The following is a 25,425-nucleotide window of genomic DNA, read 5'->3' on the forward strand; positions in this document are numbered from 1 at the left end:
AAGAACTTTGTCTAGACAAAGAAATCTGAAACACTGAGTACTTAGAATTCTTCCATTTAGTACCCTTATCAATACTGGGCTCTAACCCAATTTCATATCTCTAATTAAAGATTATTTTCTGTCCTCTTTAGGCTTTCATCCCTTAATGAATTTACATATTCTTTCTTAAAATATATAAATTATATTCTCAACATTAGCTTCAGAAATGTATGTATAATCAATTCTTGTGACTCCATACACCTGGGCTACTCAATAAACTGTCTTTACAGTAACTTTAGCATTCAGGAAAAATACTTCAATGTTTAAAGGCCTTGGTGATACTCGACATCCAAATTATGGATAAGAACTATATCCCTGATTGGTACACATTTGATGCAATAGGCATTAATCTGCTTCTCACTTGTAAAAGGCTCTGTCTTTAATTTATCAAATTGAAGGAAATTGAGTCTCAAAGTCCCATCTTTATTCTTTCCCTTTGCATCAGTTGAAGCAATGTTGAGGATACATCATCTTTGAACAAGTGGCTGGAAGCAGCATGTTCACTCTGAAGCATATTTTATCAGAGATTTTCCTTTTCAGCTCACTGCCCTTTATGGGATGTGATCAATTGTATTCTGCCTTCACCATTTCTCTGTAAATTCAATTTTGAAAGCCTTTGCTAGTTTCCTGGACAACCTGGGTTCATCTCTTTCTCCAAGAATAATGAAGATCTGAAATCTAATTCTAGCCTATTTTTAACCCTAGCTTGTTTTTATCTTCTTTTGTGAAATCAAACCCACATGCTTTTCTTTTGCAGCACATGTCTGAGTATTCTTAGTGTCCTCAGGCTCAAGGAACCATTAAATTAGTTCTATCAATTGTCCATAGGTTTACAGCTACTCAGGTGTGTTTTTCTTAGGTATCCAATATTTAATTTTGGAGCATAGAGAACAGAACTTCTGAGTAGATTGTTCTGCTTCTGGTATCTTGAATGTTTTTAAAAATAGAAGGTGAAATACATTACCATTCTGACAGTAGTGAAAAGCTCTGAGTTCCTCTGATAGTCATTTTATTTCTGAAGGAGAGTTAGGATTGTCCCAGAGTCAGAGCCTCAGCTTTCACACTTGATTTGTCTACTTCTAGAAAACTTCTTCCTTTGCTTCCTAGACTGAACCCACCATTCCTTCCACTCTGTCTTACTGAAACCTTGTCTAAGGCCTTTTGGGAAATAAATAATTCATTTTCTTTATTGGAAGTCATTATATTTGTGTTATTTCAGATTATCATATTTCTCTTTTCCTTTGGGACATCTTCTAGAAGTGCCTTCACAAATATGCAGGGTTTTTTTAAAGGTCTCTTAAAATATAACAAATTCTACTATCTCACAACTTGTAATTTAATATATGTATTTGCCAACAATTAGAACTACATGTCTCAGCTGTAGTCCAAAGCCCCATTAATTTGAACAAGAGATGCTGAGTTAATTTATGTACTGTTTCTCCATTTATGTCCACAAAACTATGACAATCCCCCCCCTCTCTCGCACACACACACATACACACTGAAATTAAGCATTAGTACAGTAATGTTAATTAAGTGCTTAGTAATTTACACAGTTGTTAAAATCATTCTGGAATATACTTCCCTTTTCCCTATGTTAAATCAGACTTCAGATTTATAATATTAGATACATGACTTTTGTCAACTGTTTGCTGCTATTATTTATCTTTAGCCAGGAATGTGAGCTTTCTCTTGGCCCTGTTGAATCCTCTATTGGATTCCGATTCTCCGTGCTTAGAACACATGGATTTTATTTGCTGTGTACAAGTTCCAGTGTTTATTACAAATATAATTATGTCAGAACAATAGAAAAAGAAAACATTGTAATGTCACATTTGTTTTCTGCCAGTCAAATGGCTTTTATTTTCAAGAGTCCTGCATATGTTTTACTAAATTTATTGATGGGGAATAGTAAATGTCAGAAATGAGTAGCTAATAAGATATTGGTCAATATCTATTAAAGACCTTCAGTGCCAGGACCAGAGTAGTTCTCAAAGACATTACAAACAATACCAAATACTAAGGACAAAAGTAGAGCTTTGTAAAGATCATAGCCAATATCAGAGAGTGGATAAAATCTGCCAATTAGGCACCCATTCACATCTCTTAAGCAGATACCCATTGAAACTGCTAATTAAACCAAATAAATTTATAACTCTAATATCAACTTTTGTGGGGCATTTGAGATAATTTTAGGAGCACAGTGCAAAACACCCCATTACAATACAATTCAAGCATGAAAATATAGAGCAACCATGTCAGTGGAAGTTTTTCTTATGAAGGAGACAAATGAATTAGAAATGCATTCACTCATCCTCCTACACACACAGGAAACCACCAGGAAAGAATAGCAAGAAGTTTATAAGACAAATAGAACATCAGCATTATTAAATATCTAAAAATAAAATATCATCAGCATAAGGAAGAATTAGGATAATAAATTAATACCTTTATAGTACATAACGACCTACTCGGGGATGTTACACATCCATCTGCTTTATGGAATCACCCTAATGAAAATAATATTATCTATATTACCAGATGAAATGAGAATATATGTAAAATCTTAGGTGTCTAAACTATACTAGGTGTTATTAATTTTTGCACTATTTTACATCTATTAGATAGAAATGACTACATTTGCATTATTTTATTTAATACATAAATAAACCTATTTAGCCAGGACAATTATTACTATTTTTTAACATTCACTTTTATTTTATGAATTTGAAGATTTTTCTGCACATCTGTGTGCATTCATACCATGTGCATGCATATGCTTGCTGAGGCCAAAGGGAGCATCAGAGGCCCTGACACTAGAGTCACTGAAATTTGTGAACCACTATGTGGGTACTAGGAATTAAGCTCAGGTCCCTTGGGAGAACAACTAATGTTTTTAACCACTGAGCTACTCCTCCACCTCTAAACTATTTCTATTTTAAAAACACATAGATATGAAAAATAGCTTTGTTTCATACACTTATTTGTTGTTTAATTCTGAGCAAAGCACTTCTTCTCTTGCTGCCTCATTGTTTAAGGCAAGCAATAACTTCATGCCTGTCATCCTTCGTACAGAATTCTTCTTAGATGTTTGTTTACAAGAAATCACAGTGAGTTTGGTCCAGTGGTACAAATCTATAATCCCAACACTTGGGAAGTAAAGATAGGTAAACTCTGTGAATTCACGGACACATGGTCTTATAGCAAGTTCAAGACAGCCAGGTCTATAAAATGATAACACGTCTCAAATAAACAAATAAACAAATCTCAAAAATAAAAAGTACAAAAGAAAGCATGGTGTGTTTTTTTTCGGGCTTTTGCATAAATCAATATCTTATTTCATCATTATAACCAATCTGATCATGGCTTTGACATGAGCCAGGTATTCATGTCACTAAACCAGAAAGAGACTAACAGGTGTGGTTTTATTTGTCTTAATTTTATTTGTTGATGGGCTTTAGAATAACAAGATAATATATGTTACCCCAGATAGAATGAATGTCAAGTTTATATTCACTTCTTAAATTTGATGGTTCTATTTCATTGGTATTTTACACACACACACACACACACACACACACACACACACACACACACACACACCAAGGAGGCGGTGCAGTGCAAGTGCATAAGGCTATGTAAGGAAACTAGGAAATTATTCATTAGGAATCAGATTCTAAATTTATTTTCTAGACTTCAAAATAAGGTAGAAACAAAACAATTCCCTTTCAATTAGAAAGACTAGTCAGTGAAGTAAGTGAAAAATGATGCTTGAACAAGTTATTTAATATGATTAACATTGTGTCAGTAGGGCTGCATGTTTCTAATCAGGTATAAGGTCAGCTAAATTTATAAAATCGGAATTTTTTCCAAAAAATTTCTCTTTATAAATGTAGTAAATATTTCAGATGTGTATTACTGCCTTAAAATTTCTGGGAGAACCCACATAATGTTTATCATATATTAATAAATTAGAAAATGTCTTAACTTTTTAAGACATGGGCACACATGTGCAACACGTCCCCACTCTCTAGAGAATGCTTACTTTAATTATACTTACCAATGATCTAAATTATTAGGCTTGCTTAAACTTGCTTAGCTAATAAGACTCATTAGCTCTAGTTACCAGTTGAAATAGAATGGAAAGCATTTCAAATAACTATCATGAAGATATGGAAAAGGAATACATATTGTGTACACAGAAAAAAATTGATCATTTCTCACTCTTACTACTGTATCTTATTGAATCATTCAATAACTAGGAACAGTTATGCCTTACAGAAATATATTTATAACTCAGTGGAGGCAGCCTTTAAGATGTGTAATTTTTCCTTCTAAAGGAAGAATGATTTTTAAGTTTTAAATTAAAGGGAGACAAATAAATTTTTAAAAATTAAAACTATAGGATTATGCATTTTGAGAGAATGCACATGCAGAAAAGATGTGTGTCTCAAAGACGGTAAGGTAAAAATACTTGTTTCCACGGAGAAGCGGGCATTGTTAGTTTGCTCATAATTGACCTAGTCATTAAGCAACTCCCAGACCCCATCTGTCCCTGCTGCTCTTTTGCTGTCATCAAATACATCTTCCCATTAGTGAAGAGGTTTCCATTTTCTTCCTGAGAGGAAGCAGGGCATCTCTGAAGTGGATAAGGTTGTTCCCAACTTCAACAGGGAGAAAGAGAACAGAAACCACAATATAGAAGCATAGCAAGATGTCTGCCTCCAATATCTTTTCATTTGAGCAGCTGAGAAACATTACTACATGTTATTGCTAAGACACACATTATTATACTAAGTGAAGGTTACTGCCCTTGATTCCCAAGACCGAAAGGGCCCATTTTTAATAAATTTTGCACTTCATTTAGCTGGTCTCCTTATTGATTGGACTTTATGAATTACCTAGTTGTACCTGATGTGCATTTCTAAGGGCAAAGTTTTTAGCTTATGGAGTAACATACAGGGAATTTGGCTTTTAAGTTACTGTATAGTCTTGATATACGTTCTGAAATTTACGAATGAACTTTAAGAAGACAGAGCATTACGTTGCTCACTGTGAAAACACACACACACACACACACACACACACACACACACACACAAACACTCACACATCTCAGGTCAGATAGTAGACTGGACTAAACACGTTAGAACCTGTCTTGGAAATTACTTGTGTAATGAAGTATATGTTCAGAAATAATTTTCTTTTGGAAGCGATCAGCTAAATCAATGGCTTAATACACTGCAAACTTGACAGTGTGCTACCTTATGAAGAGTTGGATATTTAAAGATGTAATATACTCTACAGTAAAATGTAGTTCTATGAAATTGCAGTTAGAAAATTTGTAGTATATGCACCTTGAAAATTAAGTATCTTTTCTTAATATTTAATACACCACCATGGTATATGACATAATGCTTTAGCTAAAATGTTAACAAAAGACCTATAAGACTTAATATAAGGAATTGTTTTCCTAACTTTTTCTAGGGTGTTTTGCCCCATCAAGAATAAGGTGTGATATTGTCCATTTGCAAATGTACAAGGATATATTGGAATATTTAAAATACTGCTTCAGAGCTATTTCACCGGATGATCTCAACTATTTTTTTCATTTTAAAATACCTTTTATACCTAATGCTCTTTTTTAGAGATTTATTTTTTTTTCTTACATACAAGCTTAGGAAAGTGCTTAGACTTGGCAGTGCTGACACGAACGGATTTCAGAAACAGCAACAAAACCTCTTGTCTTCGGATGGATGCGGACCGCGTTTGTATTTCAAGTTTCTGTTGAAAATCTCCGGTAATCCAGTGTAAAAGCATCAGTTATTCATTATAACCATTTCAGTATTGCAGTATATTAGGCTTTTATGCTCTTTTTCTTAGCACTGGAAGCCAACCATAACTGTCCTTGGCTTCTACAATGCTTGTTATAATAAAGTCCTTTGGATATTCCTGGTAATAATCCTTTGTGGATGCAAATCAAGATAGACCCAACTGTTCACTGACTTCTCTTTAATAGTGAATTGTATTCTTGGGAGATTCCAGCAGTTATTTTTCTATGGAAGTAAAGGTTTAGTGTTGAAATAGTACTTATTTATTTATTTACAGCATTGAACAGTATCACAGCCATGCCTAAGAAAATTGCTTCATAAAATGCTTGGTAATGTAAATGTGAGAATGAAAGTTATATATCGTATGATTTATTGAAATTATGGCTTGTAGGAACATGATCATTTCTATAAAGGAATCTAATATACATGTTGGGGAATAGTCCAATGATGTCTAGTAAAAAAGGATGCTGCTGTAATATCTGCAAAGCAAGTACCTGTCCAGATTTATGCCCTTGGCATTTCTAATCATGCATGGCCTGGCTGTGCAAATCTGAATTTGATGTAGGAAAATTTAAAATAAGCATTTATTTCTGAAGCATTTTTCTTTCGTAGAAGATAACATTCTAAGGCTGTGCTGCTTTTGATTGATTTCCTCATCCACTTCTTATATTAGAAAGAAATGGATTTGCCTGTTTAGAGTAGGATCTTTAATTGAATTCATAACAGAGGAAACCTAGGTCAATGATGATATGGCCTGGAATCTGAGTCTAGTACCTACCGCAGACAGCTTAGTATGGCAGGTAACAGGACTCGGGACTGAACCAATATTCTCTATGGATATAACTATTGAAATATGTTTAAATTATTTTGTGTTCTACCAGAAATTAGACCTTTAAAAATTTACTTGAGGAGTAGTGACAAGGGAGGGGTTTGAGGGCCGGTAGCTGAGAAGTAAGGGAGAGGGAAAACTGATGTGTCTATTTTAGGATCGGGGATTTGCTGTGAGATTGTGTCTCCTAGTAACATCAGAAGCTACATTCATTAAGTCTCACCAACATGACTGCCCTAACATGAGATGAACAAGAATTACATCGATACACATGACAAACTGGATAGAGAGAAGCCCATGGGGCTTCAACCCCACACAAAGAAATATAGTCAACCAAAGAATGCTGGGAATAGGAGAGGTGGTCCTCCCCACGGAATAGCACAACAACTGGTCAAACGTGAGCCCTGAAAACGTACATACAGGCAGTAGCATACAGATGAATAGTTATATTTAGGAATATGTACGTATGTACATACATATGTATATGCAATAACAATTAGTGAAAACAGAGGCTATGAATTTGAAAGTGGAGAGGGGTGTAGTGGAGGGTTTGGAGGGAGGAAAGAGAAAGAAGAAATGTAATTAAATTATAACCTCAATTTTGAAAGTCTATTTAAATTAAAAACATAATAAAATAAAAAAAGAATTAAAGTGTGTGGCTAAAAAAATTGTTGGACTTTTTGGGATTTTCCCTCTTGTCTTGATTTTATTTTAGTTTCTGTCATGGCATTTTCAGAATTTGGTTTGATTGAAACTCCTTTTGTGTAGTCTAACGTATTTGGTCAGTAATTTGGAATTGAACATAGGATTTTGAGTTAAGCTTTTAAAGATGAAACTCTCTTTAATGGTTGGGAATGTTGTTCAGTGGTAGAACATTTGCCTAGCATACATATGGGCCTACTTTTGATCCCTGACATTGCCAAACAAAAAACATCAGTGACTATTCAAATTGAAAATTTAAAAGACTGAGAATCATTTAGCCACAGAACGTAAAACTTCATAAAGTTACATTTTTGAACACAGAAAAAAAATGTACAACAGCAAACCATGAAATTTTTTTGTGTGCATGATATACAAATAGAGAGTTTAAAGGACAAAAATGTAGTTTCTTCTTTTACAATATTCTTAAAATAAATCCAGTTATTGTTTTCTTACAGTGGAATTCATGTGGCATATGGCTTCTTTTCAAGTTCTCTCCATCCAGGAAATGCTTTACTTAACAAGAATATAAAAGAGCATGTAAGTAGAGCTGGTGGAGGGGGAGAAATAGGTCTTTCACATACATTAGTAGACCAATCTGCTGTTTATTAAATTTGCTGATCATCCACCAGTGAAGACAGCTGATTGAAATACAAAGAATTCAGCAGTTATGCGGAAGTATGAAAACACAAGCACATGGCCTCCTCTTCTGCAGATTTATCATCTGTCAGATTTCTCAAGAGTATACCATATTTTATAGGCTTGAAATAAAACATTATGAATACATACATATATAATGAAAAAAAGATATATGGTTTGAGGGAACAGCATCGCCCAAAGTTAGCATTTTATTTCATGTAATTTAAATTATGGTATTGAAAAAGGTGTTCTGTGTGTTAGCTGAGTTCACCTCTAAGCAGATTGCTTATCTGTTTGGGTGGATGTGAACAGGTTGAAGGGGAAATAATTTTTTTAGAAAAGTTTTAGCAAGTGTCTGAGATGCTTTGTAGCCAAAGAACAACTTGTATTTTAAAAATAAATTAAAATGCATTAACTACGAACAGCGGGCAGAGTATTTCGAGTGAAGGATGGGGTGAACAGAATGTTGTGATTCGCTCCCATTCTGCAGAACTATGAATAATCATTCCTTGAGGTTTTAAGATTATAAATAACAGTGCTGAGTGGAGTTATTTCTACTTTACAAAGGAAATCATCCATTTTGTTTTCATTTTCACGTGGGTAAACTCAAAATGGATTTGCGTAGCTTCTGCTAATTGTATCCAAGACCTAAGCCTTTTTCAACAAGAGAACTGCTTCCTGATTGTGAGTGGATCCCTGTGTTTATGTGATAAAATTGACTCAGAATTGACAACTGTGGTTTGCCTTGGCAAGGTTAGACGATGGTAGTCGCTGCTAAGAGGAGGTAGGTAACAAAATATGAGTTGTAAAGTAAGATACATAAAATAAAAAAAAATGCTGAAAACAAATTGAGTTCTAGGGATGAATGATTGGGGAATGATATGCTGACTTAGGTTTTAAGTCTCAGTATAATAATGTTAACATTTCACGTCAGTTATGCTACAGTGTGCTTTCAGAAATGCACTCCAGTGTAGTGGAAATGAAAGTTCTTAAGCAATGTTCAATTGCATATCTTGAGCTAATTGTGAGATCTAGATGATGTATACCATTGGCATAAAAACATAAACAACAAAACAACCACTGTTTTTAATAACCTAAATTACTATTATATATAAAATCATAATGCAAAGGATTATAAAATATTTGTTTTAATTGTTATATAATTTTAAAACAAAATTCTTTTGAAAATGATTTCTAGGTATATTGGCAGGATGGACAGTGCATTTATGTACGTATGCATTTATTCAGTATCAGACCTCCTAGTTTTAGGCTACACAATGTGAGGATGGATGTGATGATATATTGTGTCTCCCAATATATTGTGCACCCTAATAAAGCTCATCTGAGGATCAGAGGAAAAAGCCAGCCACTATATTAAACATAGAAGTCAGGCAATGGTAGCAACATGCTTTTTATCCTAGCATTCGGGAGGCAGAGATCCATCCGGATCTCTGTGGGTTCCAGGCCACATTGGGGAACAGAGCCAAGCATGGTGACACAGTTAATGATTTATGCATGTTAACTTTCTGATTTCTGTAATTCTAGTGTGGCAATGACTGATTTTATTGAGCAAAGAGTATAAGGGAAGTCTGTTACATTCGCAGTTTTTCTTTGTTTGTTATTATTTCAAAAACTAAGGTTTTTTTTTAGATTTTTATATTGTATAATTAATTTAATTTTACATGTCAGCCACGGATTCCCCTGTCCTGCCTCCTCCCACTCCCCAGCCCTCCCCCCACTCCCCAGCCCTCCCTGGAATCCTCCCCCTATTTCCACCTCCTCCAAGGCAAGGTCTCCCCTGGGGATTCAGCTCAGCCTGGTAGATTCAGTTGAGACAGGTCCAGTCCCCTCCTCCCTACACCAAGGCTGAGCAATATGTCTCAGCAGAAACCCTAGGTTCCAGAAAGCCAGCTCATGCACTAAGGAAAAGTCCAGGTCCCACTGTCTGGGGGCCTTTTAAATAGTTCAAGCTAATCAACTGTCTCACTTATCCAGAGGGCCTGATCCAGTTGGGGGCTCCTCAGCTATTGGTTCAGAGTTCATGTGTTTCCACTAGTTTGGCTATTTGTCCCTGTGCTTTTTCCAGTCATGGTCTCAACAATTCTCGCTCATACAATCCCTCAATGTATTTTGTTTTCTTTCTGGGTTATGGGTAGGGATGATAGTGGATTTGGAGAAAGATTTGCTAATATATGCATATGAAAAGGTTCTCTATCTTTGTTTCCTAGATAGTTCTTTTTCTAGCATGAGATTTCTGTTTTAAAATTCACTCGTCACCATATTGAGCTTTCTTACCAGTAGGGATTCACTTCTGCAATTTGCATTTATTTTGTTATTTTTCCTCCTGTTCCTACTGCCTAACTGTACTCTACTGGCAACCATTTATTCTTTCTAAATATGCAGTTCACCTCTTATATTATCCCAATTCATTGTTCCATGTGAAAAGATATATACATTTTACTTTAATCTTGTCCTTTCTCTTAGACCACTAAGTGACTAGTCATACCTGTCTCTCACTGCAATGGTTCCTAAGTTCCATCGCCTGTATTTCTTTACATTTTTTACCAATTCTTCCCTTAAAGTTCGATATAAATAAGAGCTTCTTAGCACTGCATATTGAATCTCTATCTTAGCATGTACTTCTTCATATCATACCGTCTTAACATCTATCATGCATCTTGTTAGATATGGTCCCAATAAGCAGAGCTTATATTGTTACAATTACCACTCTTACTAATCAAGCTCAATTTGATAGGACATTTTCAGACTCTCATGTCACATCTTCAAGAGTCAAGTCCATTTTCATGATAATGTTAGGATATATACTCTGAACTCTCATTCACTCATGCATAAGAGAAGTCATCTGAAGCTGTAATTTTCATTTCTCTCATTCCAGGGAGTTCTCTCCTCTGCACTATCAATTAACTGACTCTAACATTGCAACACACTGAATAAATAATAGATAGGTGAATGCATCCTTCTCGAACCAAAATAGTCATTAAGAGTTGCCCAAGCATAAACAATGCCATTCATTTTATAGCTTAAAATATGGAAGTATTTCATAAAATGTCTGTCAGTATATATATACATATATACTGTATATGTATATTTTGTGTAATATATATAAATATATATATATTACACAAAATTTGTTTTGTCTATTTTCAAAAACACTGATAATTGTTTAGAGAGTGTACTAATTTCAGTTCAGAGTGTAGTGAGTATCAAGAGCCGCACCCCAGATAAGCACAAATATTTTGTTCAGTGTAGTTTCAAAAGTGTACAGCAGTCATGAAACCCAGGTGTTTGAATCCCATTGCTAGGACACAGCCTAGAACACACTGATCACTGATGAAACCTTGAAAGACCAAACTGAATTATTAAACTGATGATATCCTTAGTAGTAGAGATTTTATGTGTACTGGTGAGGTCTCAAACAGTACTATATTTACTTTTTAAAATAATACTACATATTGCCAGGCAATGGTGGCACACATCTTTAGTCTCAGCACTTGGGAGGCAGAGGCAGGCAGAACTCTATGAGTTTGAGGCAAGTTTGGTGTACAAAGCAAGTTCCACAACAGCCACAGGTGCACCGAGAATCCCTGTCTTGAAAATCAATCAATAAATCAATCAATAAACAAATAAATGCATATATAATGATAAATAAATAAATTAAATAATAATAAAATAAAAACCAAGTTTAGGATAAGATGAGAAAACTCAGTAAAAATATAAAATTTTGAGGGGAAAAATAAAGGTTTTATTTTTACTGAGCAAAATCATACATGGATTAAAGTAAAATGAGCAGCAGTAAACATGACTCACCACAATAAATAAATTATAAGCAAGTGCTTAGGTTATCAGTTTTGTGTAAAGAAGGGTGAACCATACTAATTTACTTATACATTGCCAGATTTTTAGAAATAATATATTTAAAACATTATAGACTTGAAACCGAGTGAAATAATATATGTTTCTTCTTTTATGAAAACACAATTTTTCTCATAGAACATAACCTGATAATGGTGCTCCTCCTCTACTCCTCCCAGGTCCTCACCATCTTCCCTTCCATCTGGATGCACTCCCTTTCTGTCTCTCATTAGAAAACAAACAGGCAAGCCACACACTTTAACCAAGACAAAGGCAGGTAGATCTCTATGAGTTTGAGGCCATCCTGGTCTACAGGGTAATCTCCAGGACAGCCAGGACCATGCAGAGGTAGAGAAATCCCATCTCAAAAAACAAACAAACAAACCAACAAACAAAAAAACCACAAAGCAAAAGAACAGGCATCTGAGAGATAGTAATAAAATACAATAATATAACAAACTATACTAAGCTAAAACAGAAACTAAACATTGGAACTGGACAAAAAAGAATGATAGGAGCCTAAGAGAAAGCCCAAGAAACAGACATATTTCTTCTCACACTCAGGAATCACATAAAAACACTAAGCTAAAAACCATGATATATACACAAAGAGCCTGGTGCAGACCTACACACCAGGTCTAGAAGTTGTAAAATGTTTTAGTTGAACTGGATCTTCAAATATTAATAAAATTATTACCTTAGAAACTTTTTATCATAATAATTCTCAGAGTTGTACATGACAATACTCTAATTATCACTGTGAAAATTAATTTTGAAGAAATCATGTATAATATTAAAGAAAATCAATGAAGAACATTTTTAGTTAAATAAAAAAGAGTGAATGTTTTTCTTCTGGAGTTAAGAATTTTAAGCACCATATTGTTGACATCAATATATAATACTTTGAGTTTTCATGTATGTATATAAATGTATCTTTCCATATCTATATATTAACCTCAAATCTAATTATAATGCAATTTAGTAATAGTGGCTAAGGATTACACTTAAATCATATTTACAATGCTTCTAATCTCATAATTGTTTTATCAAGTTGTTTTTATTAATTTTGGTTGATTTTTGTCAGCATTAAACTTTGAAACTTATTTCTTGAAAGCTCAAGACCATGATGTACTATAGCTTAGAATCCTAACAATGCCATTGACCTTTCCCTAAAAACCGAGCTAAGAATAACATTAAAATCCACTATTCTTTCCTCTCCTCCACAATGTTTATTGGTTTTTAACAAGCTTCAATTGGAACTGAAAAATGTTTTCTTTTTACATTTTTTATGCATTTTCTTCTAAATGATCTCAGTAGTTAAATACTGTTTAATACCGTTATCTGGGGCTTATGTAATTATACATTGTATTGTGAAAATGCTGTTTATTCCTTTCAAAAACCAAGTCCATCCATCCCTATGACAGAACAGTGTGTTCTGTGAAGTGACCTACCATCCTATCCTTTACAAAAGTTCTGAATATCTTTCCCTGTATGACGACTTTTGTTGCAACTGAAGGTGACCTAATTTCACTGTTAAAGTGAATGAATGTGGTCCACCTTCTCAACACTCTAGACCTACCATAATTCAACAGACACCAGCATTGTGATGACTAAGATAACCTTTTCTATATTATTCAGCAGTTATTACCAAGACATAAGATGAGAGAAAACCCAAAATATCTCATTGCCTAAAGCATGGAGTCACACAAAGAATACACTAGGTAGTTCTGTGCCTGGAAGTGACCAACTGTGAGGAGTTTTAGTCAAATCCAGAACTAAAATATGTTGTGGGATATTTGATCACACAGTGACACCTGAGACTGTGTTAATAAAGTTGTATCAGGGGGCAAAACCAGCAACTAGTGGACAAGAATTAGTCATTGAGTTTGCAGAGGACCCAGGATCTAAGAGAAAGGTACAGGAAGGATTATGGAGGAACTTGGAGATTCCCGAGATTTTTGGACTTCCCTTTTGGTCTAGGAAATGTAGAGAGAAGGTCGGCTGGCTGCTCCTCAATGCTTCTTTAATCTGTCAAGTTTACACCACAACATCTGACTCCTGAGTCTTTATTGGTAATAGAACAACTTAGATGAACACAACAAAGATATTTCTTTTCAAATTCCTGCAGGAAATTTATTTTTCAGACTTCCCTCACCAAAGGATAAGGATAAGGAAAATAGTCTTGATATCTAGAATTGGTGGGTTTTTCCTGCATGTCTTTGTTCCACATACACCAGACTCTTAGAAAAAATTGATAGAAGTAGGCATAGGGCAAGACTCCCACAGACTACGTAATATCCTTGTCACATCTTATTCAGCATGTCTTCTTGTACACCACACAAACTTCCACTACTTTTCCCATTACAAAGTCCATACTGGCTGAGAGAACTCCACAACCACCCTGACATTTTGTGTGCAGGTTTCCTTGTTTCTTAAATCCAACCCTTTGTCATTCCTTTTCTCAGTGTTTAGAAGGCAGCTCAGTGTGTGTATTCTCAATAAAGTGTACTCCATGAATCTCTTTTCTTCTAACTGCCAACCAAATTTGATGCTTTGTCTGTAGTTTTCAGCCACCTGAAAAATAACATCTGTGTTATGCTTTGCCCTTTAAGTTCACCAAGGTTTCCTGTACTTAATTCACAAAAATCACAGAGAAACCAGTAACAATACCTAAGAAATATAATTCTTACTGCCAAGCTCATACATTTTTCTTCATTTAGAATCTACAAGAGTCAGGCTTAAAGGGCTTTCCTGCAGTGTTCTCCATACTATTATATTTTGTGACAGAAAGTTCCCAACATTCCTACCACGTCATTACAGATACTTTCCTGCTGGTGCCTCTCTATCGAAAGGACCAACTTTCCCCCAGAATTCTTGTATTCAGGAAAGTGACAGCCCATCCCTTTCTTCTTATTATTGCTATGTGAAATCTAGCTCATATCATTCTTCACGAGCAAAATTTCCACCAAGAATGCCTCATGAATGGCAATGTTTCTTTCATTATCTTGATCCCTAGCTTTCCAATATGCAATTTTCATTTCACTTGCTTGAGAAACTTCCACCATCCATTGTACACAGCTATTCATAAAATCATTCCACGTGACTTGGTTAGTTGTGATACAAGTATTAATCTTTTGGTGTACATGCACTTACTGAAGTGATTTTCTAATTTCTGACAAGTTTCAAATATACTATAGATAACATACACACATACACACGTATACACTCATATATGTATTATGCATACCCCTCCTTAGACCAAACAAAGTTTTAATTATCTCTAAAACCTTTAGTGTATTAGAGATTCATATGCCAAAAATAGTCTATTTCACCATGTTAAATGTAACTATCTGGCTGCAAACTCAGAGCATGTGGATTCTACTTTTTTTTTTCTTGGCTTACAAGATTCCCACATTTAATTCATCCAAATATGAAGCATTTGCTGATCCTAAAATAATCACTCAGGAGTATTTAAATATGTGAATAATGTGATTTAATTAAAAAGTATTTATTACTGGACTTTATAGGCTTTAATTTTGGAAGGGAATCTAAACTTTAAAATGTTTTGTGTAATGATATTTTAAGTTAAATATAAAATAGATAAAGATAAGAATCATGACCAAACTTCACAAAATGAACATGTCCCATTAAATAATTGAGTTTGTAGTGTGGAGATGTCTCTTTTTAATTCGACAGGCCTTCATAGTACTTCTACCTCCAGAATTCTGTGATGTTAATCTCTTATGATAGCAATTAGTTTCCAAGATTTCTCAACTTAAGAGCTGACTAATACTATTGCTCAAGCTTTAGGTGTTTCCTGTTAAACAGAGAGGAAGGCCAATCAGAACTGTGTCAGAGATAAAAGATGTTGAGAAACTGGAACATTTTGAGATGTACTGTCTAAACAAGGCTGTGGAAAGACCAAAAGGATCGCTATGTTCAAAACCTCAAAAGTTTTTCTGATAGCTGCTTTCCTAAACATTGGGATTAAAAGTTGAAATTCTTGTAGAAACAGGAATGCAAGCACACAGTGGCACTAATCCTTGTCTTTACAAAATAACTTCAACAATGTTGTGGCCTTTTGGTAACAAATACACTGAGAAACATTTTTCTGTGAGGCGTCACCTTCTTTTTTTATAAAAAGGAAAATTAACTGTTATTTTTAATTCTTGGGCCATATTTTATAGCTAGTTTTATGCTTTACATTGCTGTGATAAATACATTTAAATGTGCAAGTTAACTTCTACAGTGTCTAAAACTTAATTAAATAAATAATCCAAAAGAAACAGTCCTATGCGTAGTTTTCACTTGATTATAAACATAAAAAGTCGAAGACTTCTTTACAAAACAGAGATCATGTGTGTAACAAGTCTTGTTTTTCATGTGGTTTTATTTCATAAACTGATATTAAAATAATTCTGATTAAAGTACAAATAATTTATTATTACCAACTCTTAAACATTTCTTTTTCATTTTTCTATATAATTCTACTTACTTAAACTATCATATGCAGTCACAATTAGATCATGTTAATGAGTATAATTAAACACGAATATTTTTACAAATTTTGTTGGTTGGATCTCACAAGGTTTGTGGACTCTTATTAAATTAAATACCTTTTCCGTTAATTTAAGCAAATTGTTTTGATGTTAAAGTTGTGTATCCTTAGGAGATGCATAAGACAAAAACGACCTTTTGGTGTCAGTTAGGTAGTAATGGGTAGCAGAAGCAGGAAGAAGTGACATAACCCTGAGTTCTGGAAAGCAACTGAGTTAGTGTTCGTTATTAGGCTTGGCCTAGAATCTTTTCTCCCTTAAATCTGCTTTTAAAAATCTATACCCTGCCTTAAGCTACTCTGTTCCATTGAATGTGAACATAGGATGTTAGCTCGTTATGAAGAGCAGTACTCTGGAGGCAGAGGCCAGCCTGGTCTACAGAGCGAGTTCCTGGACAACCAGAGCTACCCAGAGAAACCCTGTAAGGAAAAAAAAGTTACAAAAGAACTAGTTTGTTAACATTATTCCTGAGATTTCTGTCCTTTAAAGGATAGAGTGTAAAAGCTAGGATTTGGAAGTGGTTTTGTTGACACAGTCTGTGGATGGACAACGCGGTGCAGCCGCTGCTGATTTTCCCTTTACATATTTCGCCATCTCCCTTCCCCAGGTGTTGCTGCCATCACTTCCTTTCCCTTCCTTCCCTTTCCTCATGGCAAGACGCATGGAAGAAGAGTGCTGTTAAGGCCTCTCCATTAATCAACAGGTATGGCGGTTCTCAGCTGCCCCCTCTTCTGAGCATTCCACTGCTGCGGTCTCTCTTTTCCACTTAGAAGACACCATTATCCACTGCACTGAGCTGAAAAGTATGATAGCCTTGGGTGTGTTTTCTCTTTACATTTCCCACATGTGGCTCATTGCAGAATCCCTCCAAAGTTGTAGATCATTTTTTTTTTCCTGGATATAGAACATAGAAGAATTATTATTCTCAAAAAGGTGTTATGTTCGACCAATTGGAGAGAAAAGATCCTGCATTTATCAGTATGTCACTTTCAGCATTCTGCAAATAATGATGCCATACGTTTAGAGAGAGTAAAATAAACATACTTTGTGGATTTTAACTCAGAATTCAGTCTTATTTACATTTTAGAAGCATTGTACAAAATGATAATGTTAATTTTAATACTTGTTCTCTGGGTTAAAAAACTTAGGTGTAAGCCAGATCACACACATCTAAATCTATTTCAAAACTGCCATTCTGATGTGAAATATAGTGCATGCTAATTCCTCCTGGAAAACTTCTATTTTGTCAACTCATCTGGTGGCATTTGAGGAAGATGGAAGAGACTGTTGTGTTCAAGCTGTCCCAAGATACCCTGAATTCAGAGTATTGCATTTTGAAAGAACTGGACCCTCAGGGCACAAGTCTAGCAGAGTCATGACCAATAAAACATAAGCTCTTAGTCTTCCAGGGGCAACGCCTGTCGTCTTGATTTCCTCTTTCCACTGGTGGAACAAGTCCGTCTGGCTCCTGCAGGGGCCTGTTGTGGAGATGTTAGGCACCTCATGGTGTAGCTTTCTCTGGTTCTTTGAGACATGTGAACAGAATACTACCTTTGGGCTAGGAAGATTGTCGGCAGATGTCTTTAAGGAAAAATGAGTGTGTCTTTAAGTGTGGCTGTGTGTGGGAGAACTGTGTATGCAGTCCTTAGAACAGATATGTATTAACAGAGCAAATCACTTTTATTTGTATGTGTTTAGCTGGAGTTCAAAGATTGTAAAGAATTGTTTCTGTGTAACTAAGTATGTTGAAATGTCAGCAAACCTGGAAAGGCAATGAATCTCAGGTTAGATGATTAATCTTTAATTAGAAACATATGGCTTCCTGTCAAATGATCATTGCTTGATTATCCTTGAGAATCCCTCTTGGAACATTCTTTTATTCTTTATGTCTCAGTGATTTGGGCCTGAAACAACAAATTCTCTGGCCACAACATCTTACTCAACAGATTCCGTTGCTCATGTCCACGTGTGTTTATGTAGTTGGATTGCTATATGTGAAGACCATTTCACCAATGCCCGTTGGGAAAAGATGCATTTATAGCCTGTTTAGAGGTCGCTGTGTCAGAATGTTGGCCTCTATTTTCTCCCAAGTTTATCTACATAAATGTATTACTTTTAAAAATGTTTATCTGTATGTAACAGGTAAGAACAGTGAGGATTGGTGATGTCTAACGTAACCAAGGTTACTCAGGAGTCTCTTAAGTGAGATGTGCCTGATGTAGATCTGATTCAGCCCATGCCATGTAGACACACATTCACAATGACCTTTGAATTTCTAGAGGACAGAACTCCACCTATTACTTAATGTATCCTCAGGGTGCTTGTTGAGGGCATGTTTACTGAGCAGTCATTTTTTTCCCCATACATAAACATGAAACATTTTCCTTATTTACACTCTTATATGTTACTGCTTCTTTTACATTCCCTGTAGGTTGTAGCTTTTGTCCCTTATTAATTTCTGAGGTTACTCAATATAATGTTTGCTGAGGAGAAATGTATATATTCCTTCATTTTTAAAATCTATAATTTTTAAAAGGTATAAAATTACCACACACAAAAAAAATTATTCAATTCCATAAATTTACCAAGTATAATGATAGAAAAGAATACAATATTTTTTATATCTTATGAAAGATAAAATTTCAAAAAATGTGTTTAATAGATTTGAAAAGGGTGAACCATAAAAATTATACCTCACATTATATGAAAATGAAGAAACTGTATATCAATGTCAAAATAAACATATGGATATATCTTTTAAAAAGAGAGGAGACCTAAAACTTAGATTTAGAGATCGAAGCAATCAGAGAAAATCATCTTGGATAGAAAGAATCAGAAAGTTAAAAAAATTATTAAAATTAAAATGAAATTTTTAATGATGAAAGTGTTATTGGAAAATGAAAGCTGAGCAAACTTTAAAATAATATGCAATAATATTGTGAAGCAAAAAAAATTGACTTGGAAAGAAAAGCATTATATATGAGTTGAATTTGCCTTTATTAATAAGTCTTTGTTCTAAAATGTCTGCGATGACTACTTTTGTGGGAACAAGACTTCCCATTGTGTGATAAGGCCAAATGCATTAATTTTGAGCTATACATTTTGAATTTAAAAGATTGTGCCAAGAAAATACAGTTGAAATAGGTCTTGATGGAAAAGTAATGTCTATGTCAAAATATTCCACCTGAGCACATTCTACCTATAAGTCCAAAATGAATGAACTCACCCTTGTAGATCCATAGATGTACAGATCAGTTTGTGTCTCTTTTCATTATGTGGGATGACTGGTGCATAGAACACATGTTCTTTTTTTTATTTGTTTGTTTTTTAATTTCCCATGGAATTTTGAAAGCGAATAGATAGATCAGTGGTCAACAAATCCCATGATCGATTATGCATACATCCTTCATATATGTGTGTAAGATTTTCTCCTGTGTGCATCAGTAATCTCAGTGAAACAAATGTAAAGGTATCTAGCTCACTCTGCTTTGGTGTATTTCAGTTCCCCACTTTTCCCTCCCTCCCTTCTTCCTTCCCCGCTTCTCCCCCCTCTCAGTCCCTTAGCTCTACCCTATCCCCCACTCCTGGGTATTCTTTTTGAGCTGTAATTTACTTTCCTTTAACTTTTATTTGTTCATTGGTGTTCCCTCGGGGAAAAGGAAAACCAAGTGCTGTTTCTTTTCCAAATGCAAGTATTTTCAGATTTAAATTCAGACTGACACTATGTCATAATGTCTAGATGTTTATGTCTCTCTCTATATTTTTCGCTGGTTCACAGCTCAGCCATCTAATTTTTCCATTTCTTGGTTGCAAATCCTTTTAGAGTTCTGGTTATTATCAATTTCTCCTTTAAATCAAAATGCTTTTTCGTAAAACAAGAAATTCAGGATGGGCCACCTTTTTTTATACTGATATTTAATCTGTTTGAAGAATCTAGTAATTTCATTGAAATATCTTCAATCTTGAAAAAGAAACAGAGTTTAGAACTATGTAAGACTTTGGACAGAATTTTTATGTGCATATGTGGGTTTGGACTGTAGGCAATAAATAATAAAATGAATACAATCATAACATTTAGAAGCAAAAAGCATTTTTGGAAGAACTTAGTCTTTATTAATGCAAATCTTTACCAAAAGACAAGCAAATTCAGCAGTAAAAAAATAATATTTTTAAGTTGATAGTAATGCCAGTAGAGAAAAAAAAAGATTCTCTGAGTTCAAATTATTGACTTAACTGATAACCATATGAGCTCATCTATAACAATAAGTTTCACAGAGGTCAAACTAGAGCAAAATAAGAATAAAAACTGGGTAAGGCATGTGCTGTCAGGACTGTACTAATAAAAGCTACTACAGAGTACATTCTTCACTTATGCACACCCTTGTTTAATGCCAAATTGCTGTCAATGTCCCTTGGCGAGTTCTATTTATGAGTAGATTACAACACACTCTCAGAGGCCCTGCACATCTCACTCTCAGTGAGTGCCGACACAGAATATATGGTCTTTCTGGAGCTGTGAAATTTAATTAATTTGCTGGCAGAGTACGGTTTTCATGCCACATGCCTTTGCCCTGACCCTGCTCAGGACTTCCATTTTCAAATGTGCTTCATATATTGTAAGCCTATATCATCTTAATGAAGCTCTTCCATGTGGTAATTTTAGTGCTTGACTTAATTTTCTCAAGTGCTCCAGTGCCTACATGCATTCTTTTTTTTTTTTTCTGTAATACCAGCTGTCGTTTGCTAAGTTGCATGAGTCTATGTATGCCCCCTTCTGATTTTTGATATTCAGATCTCAAACCATGACCCTTTCGGTATCACATTAAATCTAAGATTCTTAGGTAAATTATTAAAGCAACAGGAAACCTCTATCTCCTTAGTCTCTCACTGCTATTGAAAGTATAAGTCATGTGCAGTGTATCTACAATCTTCAACTTAGTATGAACCGAGGGAGCTATGGAGTAACCACCCCTTTAATCTCACCCACTGCAGAAACCTAAGTCTCTTGGACTACATCACTTTTAATGCCATTTTTTGGCTTTCTATAAAATATGGAAGACTAGGGAGGTTAGAAATTGGGATTTTGCTCTGGCTTTGCCAGTAACCTGACAGAAGTGTGATTCGTCATCTGTAAAATGGAGATATGAAGCCAGTTAAGAACGGCTTTTCAGTGAATGAAGGTATTTACTTTCGTTTCTTGAGCTGTATCCTCAAGAGCACTTCTGGGAACTTTTTTTTTCCCCCCCCAGTGGTATGGAGTACTGTGATCATGCAATTAATTACATCATATTTTCACAGACCTGCTGCATAAATCTTCAAAATACTTATTAAAAAAGAAAAACTTATAATTTTAAATTGTCATATTTTCCTTTGGGTGTGTATATGTACATAACTCTGTGTGTGGGAGTGGGTTACATATTCAGAAGTGTGTGTGTGTGTGTGTGTGTGTGTGTGTGTGTGTGTGTGTGTGTGTATTTGTGTTATATTCAGATGTATATGTTACCAGTAATTGTTTGGAGCCTCGCCTGTGGTGCCGTATGTTAATGGGAGAATTAAGGTCTAATCTTGGGATTCTTAATACAAGAATTTAAGACAGAAAGAAGGAGAAAAAAAAAGCTTGAGGACAGTTTTATTAGAGTTCAGAAGAAAAACTCCAGGGCAGTCAAGTTATAAATCTCAGCAGCTGTCAGCGAAGGAAGATGGAGAGTGGTACAGAGAAAATTATGCCACTTATAAACACCCACATGGCAGACAAGCAGCCACATGGTAGGGATGAGGGCTTTAAAGAAAGAGCAAAAATTCCTAAAGTAGCTTCAGGATTCAGAAAGGTGATATACCTAATAGAAACTTGTGGGAGGGAGGGAAGGGGAATAACAACTGCATAGAAGGTAAGAGATCTGGGAAGGAAAAGTACTTTTCCTCAGCAAATAGATAATTATGCCTCCCATCTCTTTAGTATGGCTTACAAATCTCAATTCAGAGGGTTGGTCCCTGCCCGGGGGGACTGAACTGGATTCACTCTCAATGAAAGAAACAATGGCATGTCTCCATTCAGAAACCGAGTCCATGCTTTTGAACAAAGTGAAATAGCTTCTCGTTAGGGAACATTCAATGGTACTGTGTGTGTGTGTGCGTGCATGTGTGCGTGTGCATGAGTGTGTGTGTGTGTGTGTGTGTGTGTGTGTGTGTGTGTGTGTGTGTGTGTTTCTTCTGCTTAAAAATATTTGAGGCCAATTAAATGTTTTGGGAAGAACAGTGCCAGTAGGATATTTGCAGAACTTTAATAGAAGCTAGATGCAAGGAGTGAACTCGCACTTCGTGACTCTTTGTTCTAGAACAAATGACAGTGGGTTCACACAGTGAAGCATATCTCTGTGAAAATATAAATTTTACTACTTGCTCATAGAAATGCTCTTTGAAAACTGGTCCATAAAAAAGCCTGTGCTGTTAATTCTGTATCAATGAAGACATTAAACTCTTAAGTTGAATGACAATTTTCCACTCCCATTATTAACATTCATAAAATAGTAGAATTTTAAAGCCGAGCGGTGGTGGCGCATGCCTTTAATCCCAGCACTCGGGAGGCAGAGCTAGATGGATCTCTGTGAGTTTGAGGCCAGCCTGGGCTACCAAGTGAGTTCTAGGAAAGGTGCAAAGCTACACAGAGAAACCCTGCCTGGAAAAACCAAAAAAAAAACCCCCCAAAAAAAAAAAAAAAAGTAGAATTTTAGACATAATGGATTCCATTTCTAATGCCATTTAACAACAGCTGTGTGGCAAACAAGCAGCCATGTGCTGGGGACAAGGGCTTTAAGAAAAGCATAAAAACCCTAAAGTACCAGAGAAAGACATGATATTAGCAATAATTCTGTACTGTAGTTTGGTGACATCATTTTCAAAATTCTTTATTGGGCCTGATGATTGCAAATTTGTAAAATCTCTAAGAAAGTGACTCTTTCTTAGAGAATGCTATAATACTTCAGTGACCTTTTCATTCACTAGATCTGTCACTGGGAATAGGATGTCACTAATTTTCTTTTGTGGACCCAATATTCACTTTGTTATCTGGAGACTGGATGCTATTTTTCTACTGTGATAGGAATGATGATCGTGAAAATTGTAAGAGATGACTTACAAAAGTAATTTGTTTGATGATTTTCTAGTCACTAAGGTATAAAATATAAAGTATTCGCATAGACTCTGAAATTATTTTACCTGGAAGAGATTATGAAAATTTTCTTCTTTGAAATGTAGCTAAGAAGAAAACAGAAAGAAGGAAGGAAGGAAGGAAGGAAGGAAGGAAGGAAGGAAGGAAGGAAGGAAAGAAAGAAAGAAAGAAAGAAAGAAAGAAAGAAGTAAGATAGGAAGAAGGAAGATAGGAGGAAGGAAGGAGGAAGGAAGGAAGGAAGGAAGGGAGGAAGGAAGGAAGGAAGGAAGGAAGGAAGGAAGGAAGGGAGGGAAGGAAGCTTTTCTAGAGAACTGTGAGCAGATATCCCAAATCTTAGACTGGAGCAACCAGTAGGATAATGAAAAGTAAAGATCTTGCGTTTCAGTTGACATTTTCTTCTGCATCTATGAATGGACTACATGCCTTGAATCAGCAGGACAAAATAGGAAAGCAAAGAGTTCTGTACATGAGAAACAAAACACCATCAGGTCGCATGGTCTGCTGCCTCTCTGGAGGAACATATAGGACAGTTTGGGCTCTTTGCAAAGTTTGAAAAAAAAATTCTTTATAATCTACAAACAACTTTTTATAGATGTAAAACCTGTAAGAAAAAAAAAAAAAAGGTAACTCAACCTAGAATCATGAACTGCCTAACAAGAACTTGTCAGGCCCATTGTTTACCTCTGGACTTTGGAATGCAGCACACTTCCCTTTGGGTTTGTAGCAAACAAAACAGGAGACAGTTACCAAAGATTCCCAAATAAACATTAAGCAGACATAGCCATCATTATTTGTGCTTCTCTGTCCCTTCTAATCAGCACAGCAGACATCAACTAAATAAACAGACCGTCTTGTAAAGAAAACTGTTAGCACAGATGCATTAGCTGATTGCAGTAGGATACTGGTTAATTGTAGGGGAGGGCAGATATCCTTAGATGACTATTGCACATTGCTCAGGATTTTAATGCTTTGTGTTCTTTCTTGAGTATACTATATGAAAAGTCAGTGACTTGAAGTAAGGCAGAAAATATAAGAAAAGATTTTCAAAGCAATAAGGAAGCTAAGACTTAAGTTTGGTATTCTAACAATCCATCTCTATATTTACACTCAAAATAAAGAGGAGGCAGGGAAGGATGATAGTTTTGTGAAGGTGTTTTAGACTACATATAGTTTCCCAATAAAACATAATGATTCCTATGATATCTTCATATTTTTGAATTGGTTATCCAATAAAAAAGGATTGTGTTTGGTATGTCTTTAAATATATGAATTAAAAACATTTTTCATATTTGTTTCATATTACACAGCTATAAGCTGTCATCTTCTAGCACACTGAAACTCTAGTTTATCATGTAAATAAAAGAAAAAGTAAAGTTAAGCTCTTTCTGAGCGAGCACTCAGGTGGATACTTCTAGGTTACCGGAGAATATCCCAGGATTATTTGCGGGAGAAAGAAGCAGAGCTCAAATAACCAGGATAAGTTCTGAGGTACTTAACGTTAAGAAATCTTGATGATCATTCAGAGATTGAAGAAAAAAAGGGAGTATTTGTGTGGGGGAGAACAGAGAGGAGAAGGTAGAATAAAACCAGACAGAACAAAAGACTTGTGCTTACAAAGAGCAAGGAGGAAGGAAGTTAGAATGTTTTTAATGCAGTCGTGCCTTTAGTTAGATTGCATGTGTTTACAGAATAAGGCAAGCAGCTGGAATGTGAGCTGGGAGTCCTGGAAGTGTAAGGAAAGCCAGGGTGTCTCACATGGGTTAATTGGGTTGATACGGTCAGTCTAGAATA

At 35.2% G+C, this 25,425-nt stretch overlaps 1 protein-coding gene across 3 annotated transcripts in view; it reads left to right on the top strand.

Annotated features, from left to right (window-relative positions):
- Pcdh7 (protocadherin 7) overlaps positions 1 to 25,425 on the top strand; it is a 416,392-nt gene that overhangs the window by 212,679 nt on the left and 178,288 nt on the right. The window contains exon 3 of one of the 3 annotated variants that reach the window (XM_059275886.1): positions 17,074 to 17,169. The exons of the other annotated variants lie outside the window; for them this stretch is intronic. Coding sequence (XP_059131869.1) covers positions 17,074 to 17,162 — 89 coding nt within the window. The 3' untranslated portion in view covers positions 17,163 to 17,169. The remainder of the gene's footprint in view (positions 1 to 17,073; positions 17,170 to 25,425) is intronic. 3 annotated transcript variants of the gene reach the window in all.

Source organism: Peromyscus eremicus, chromosome 10, assembly GCF_949786415.1.
Source record: "Peromyscus eremicus chromosome 10, PerEre_H2_v1, whole genome shotgun sequence".
NCBI lineage: Eukaryota > Metazoa > Chordata > Mammalia > Rodentia > Cricetidae > Peromyscus > Peromyscus eremicus.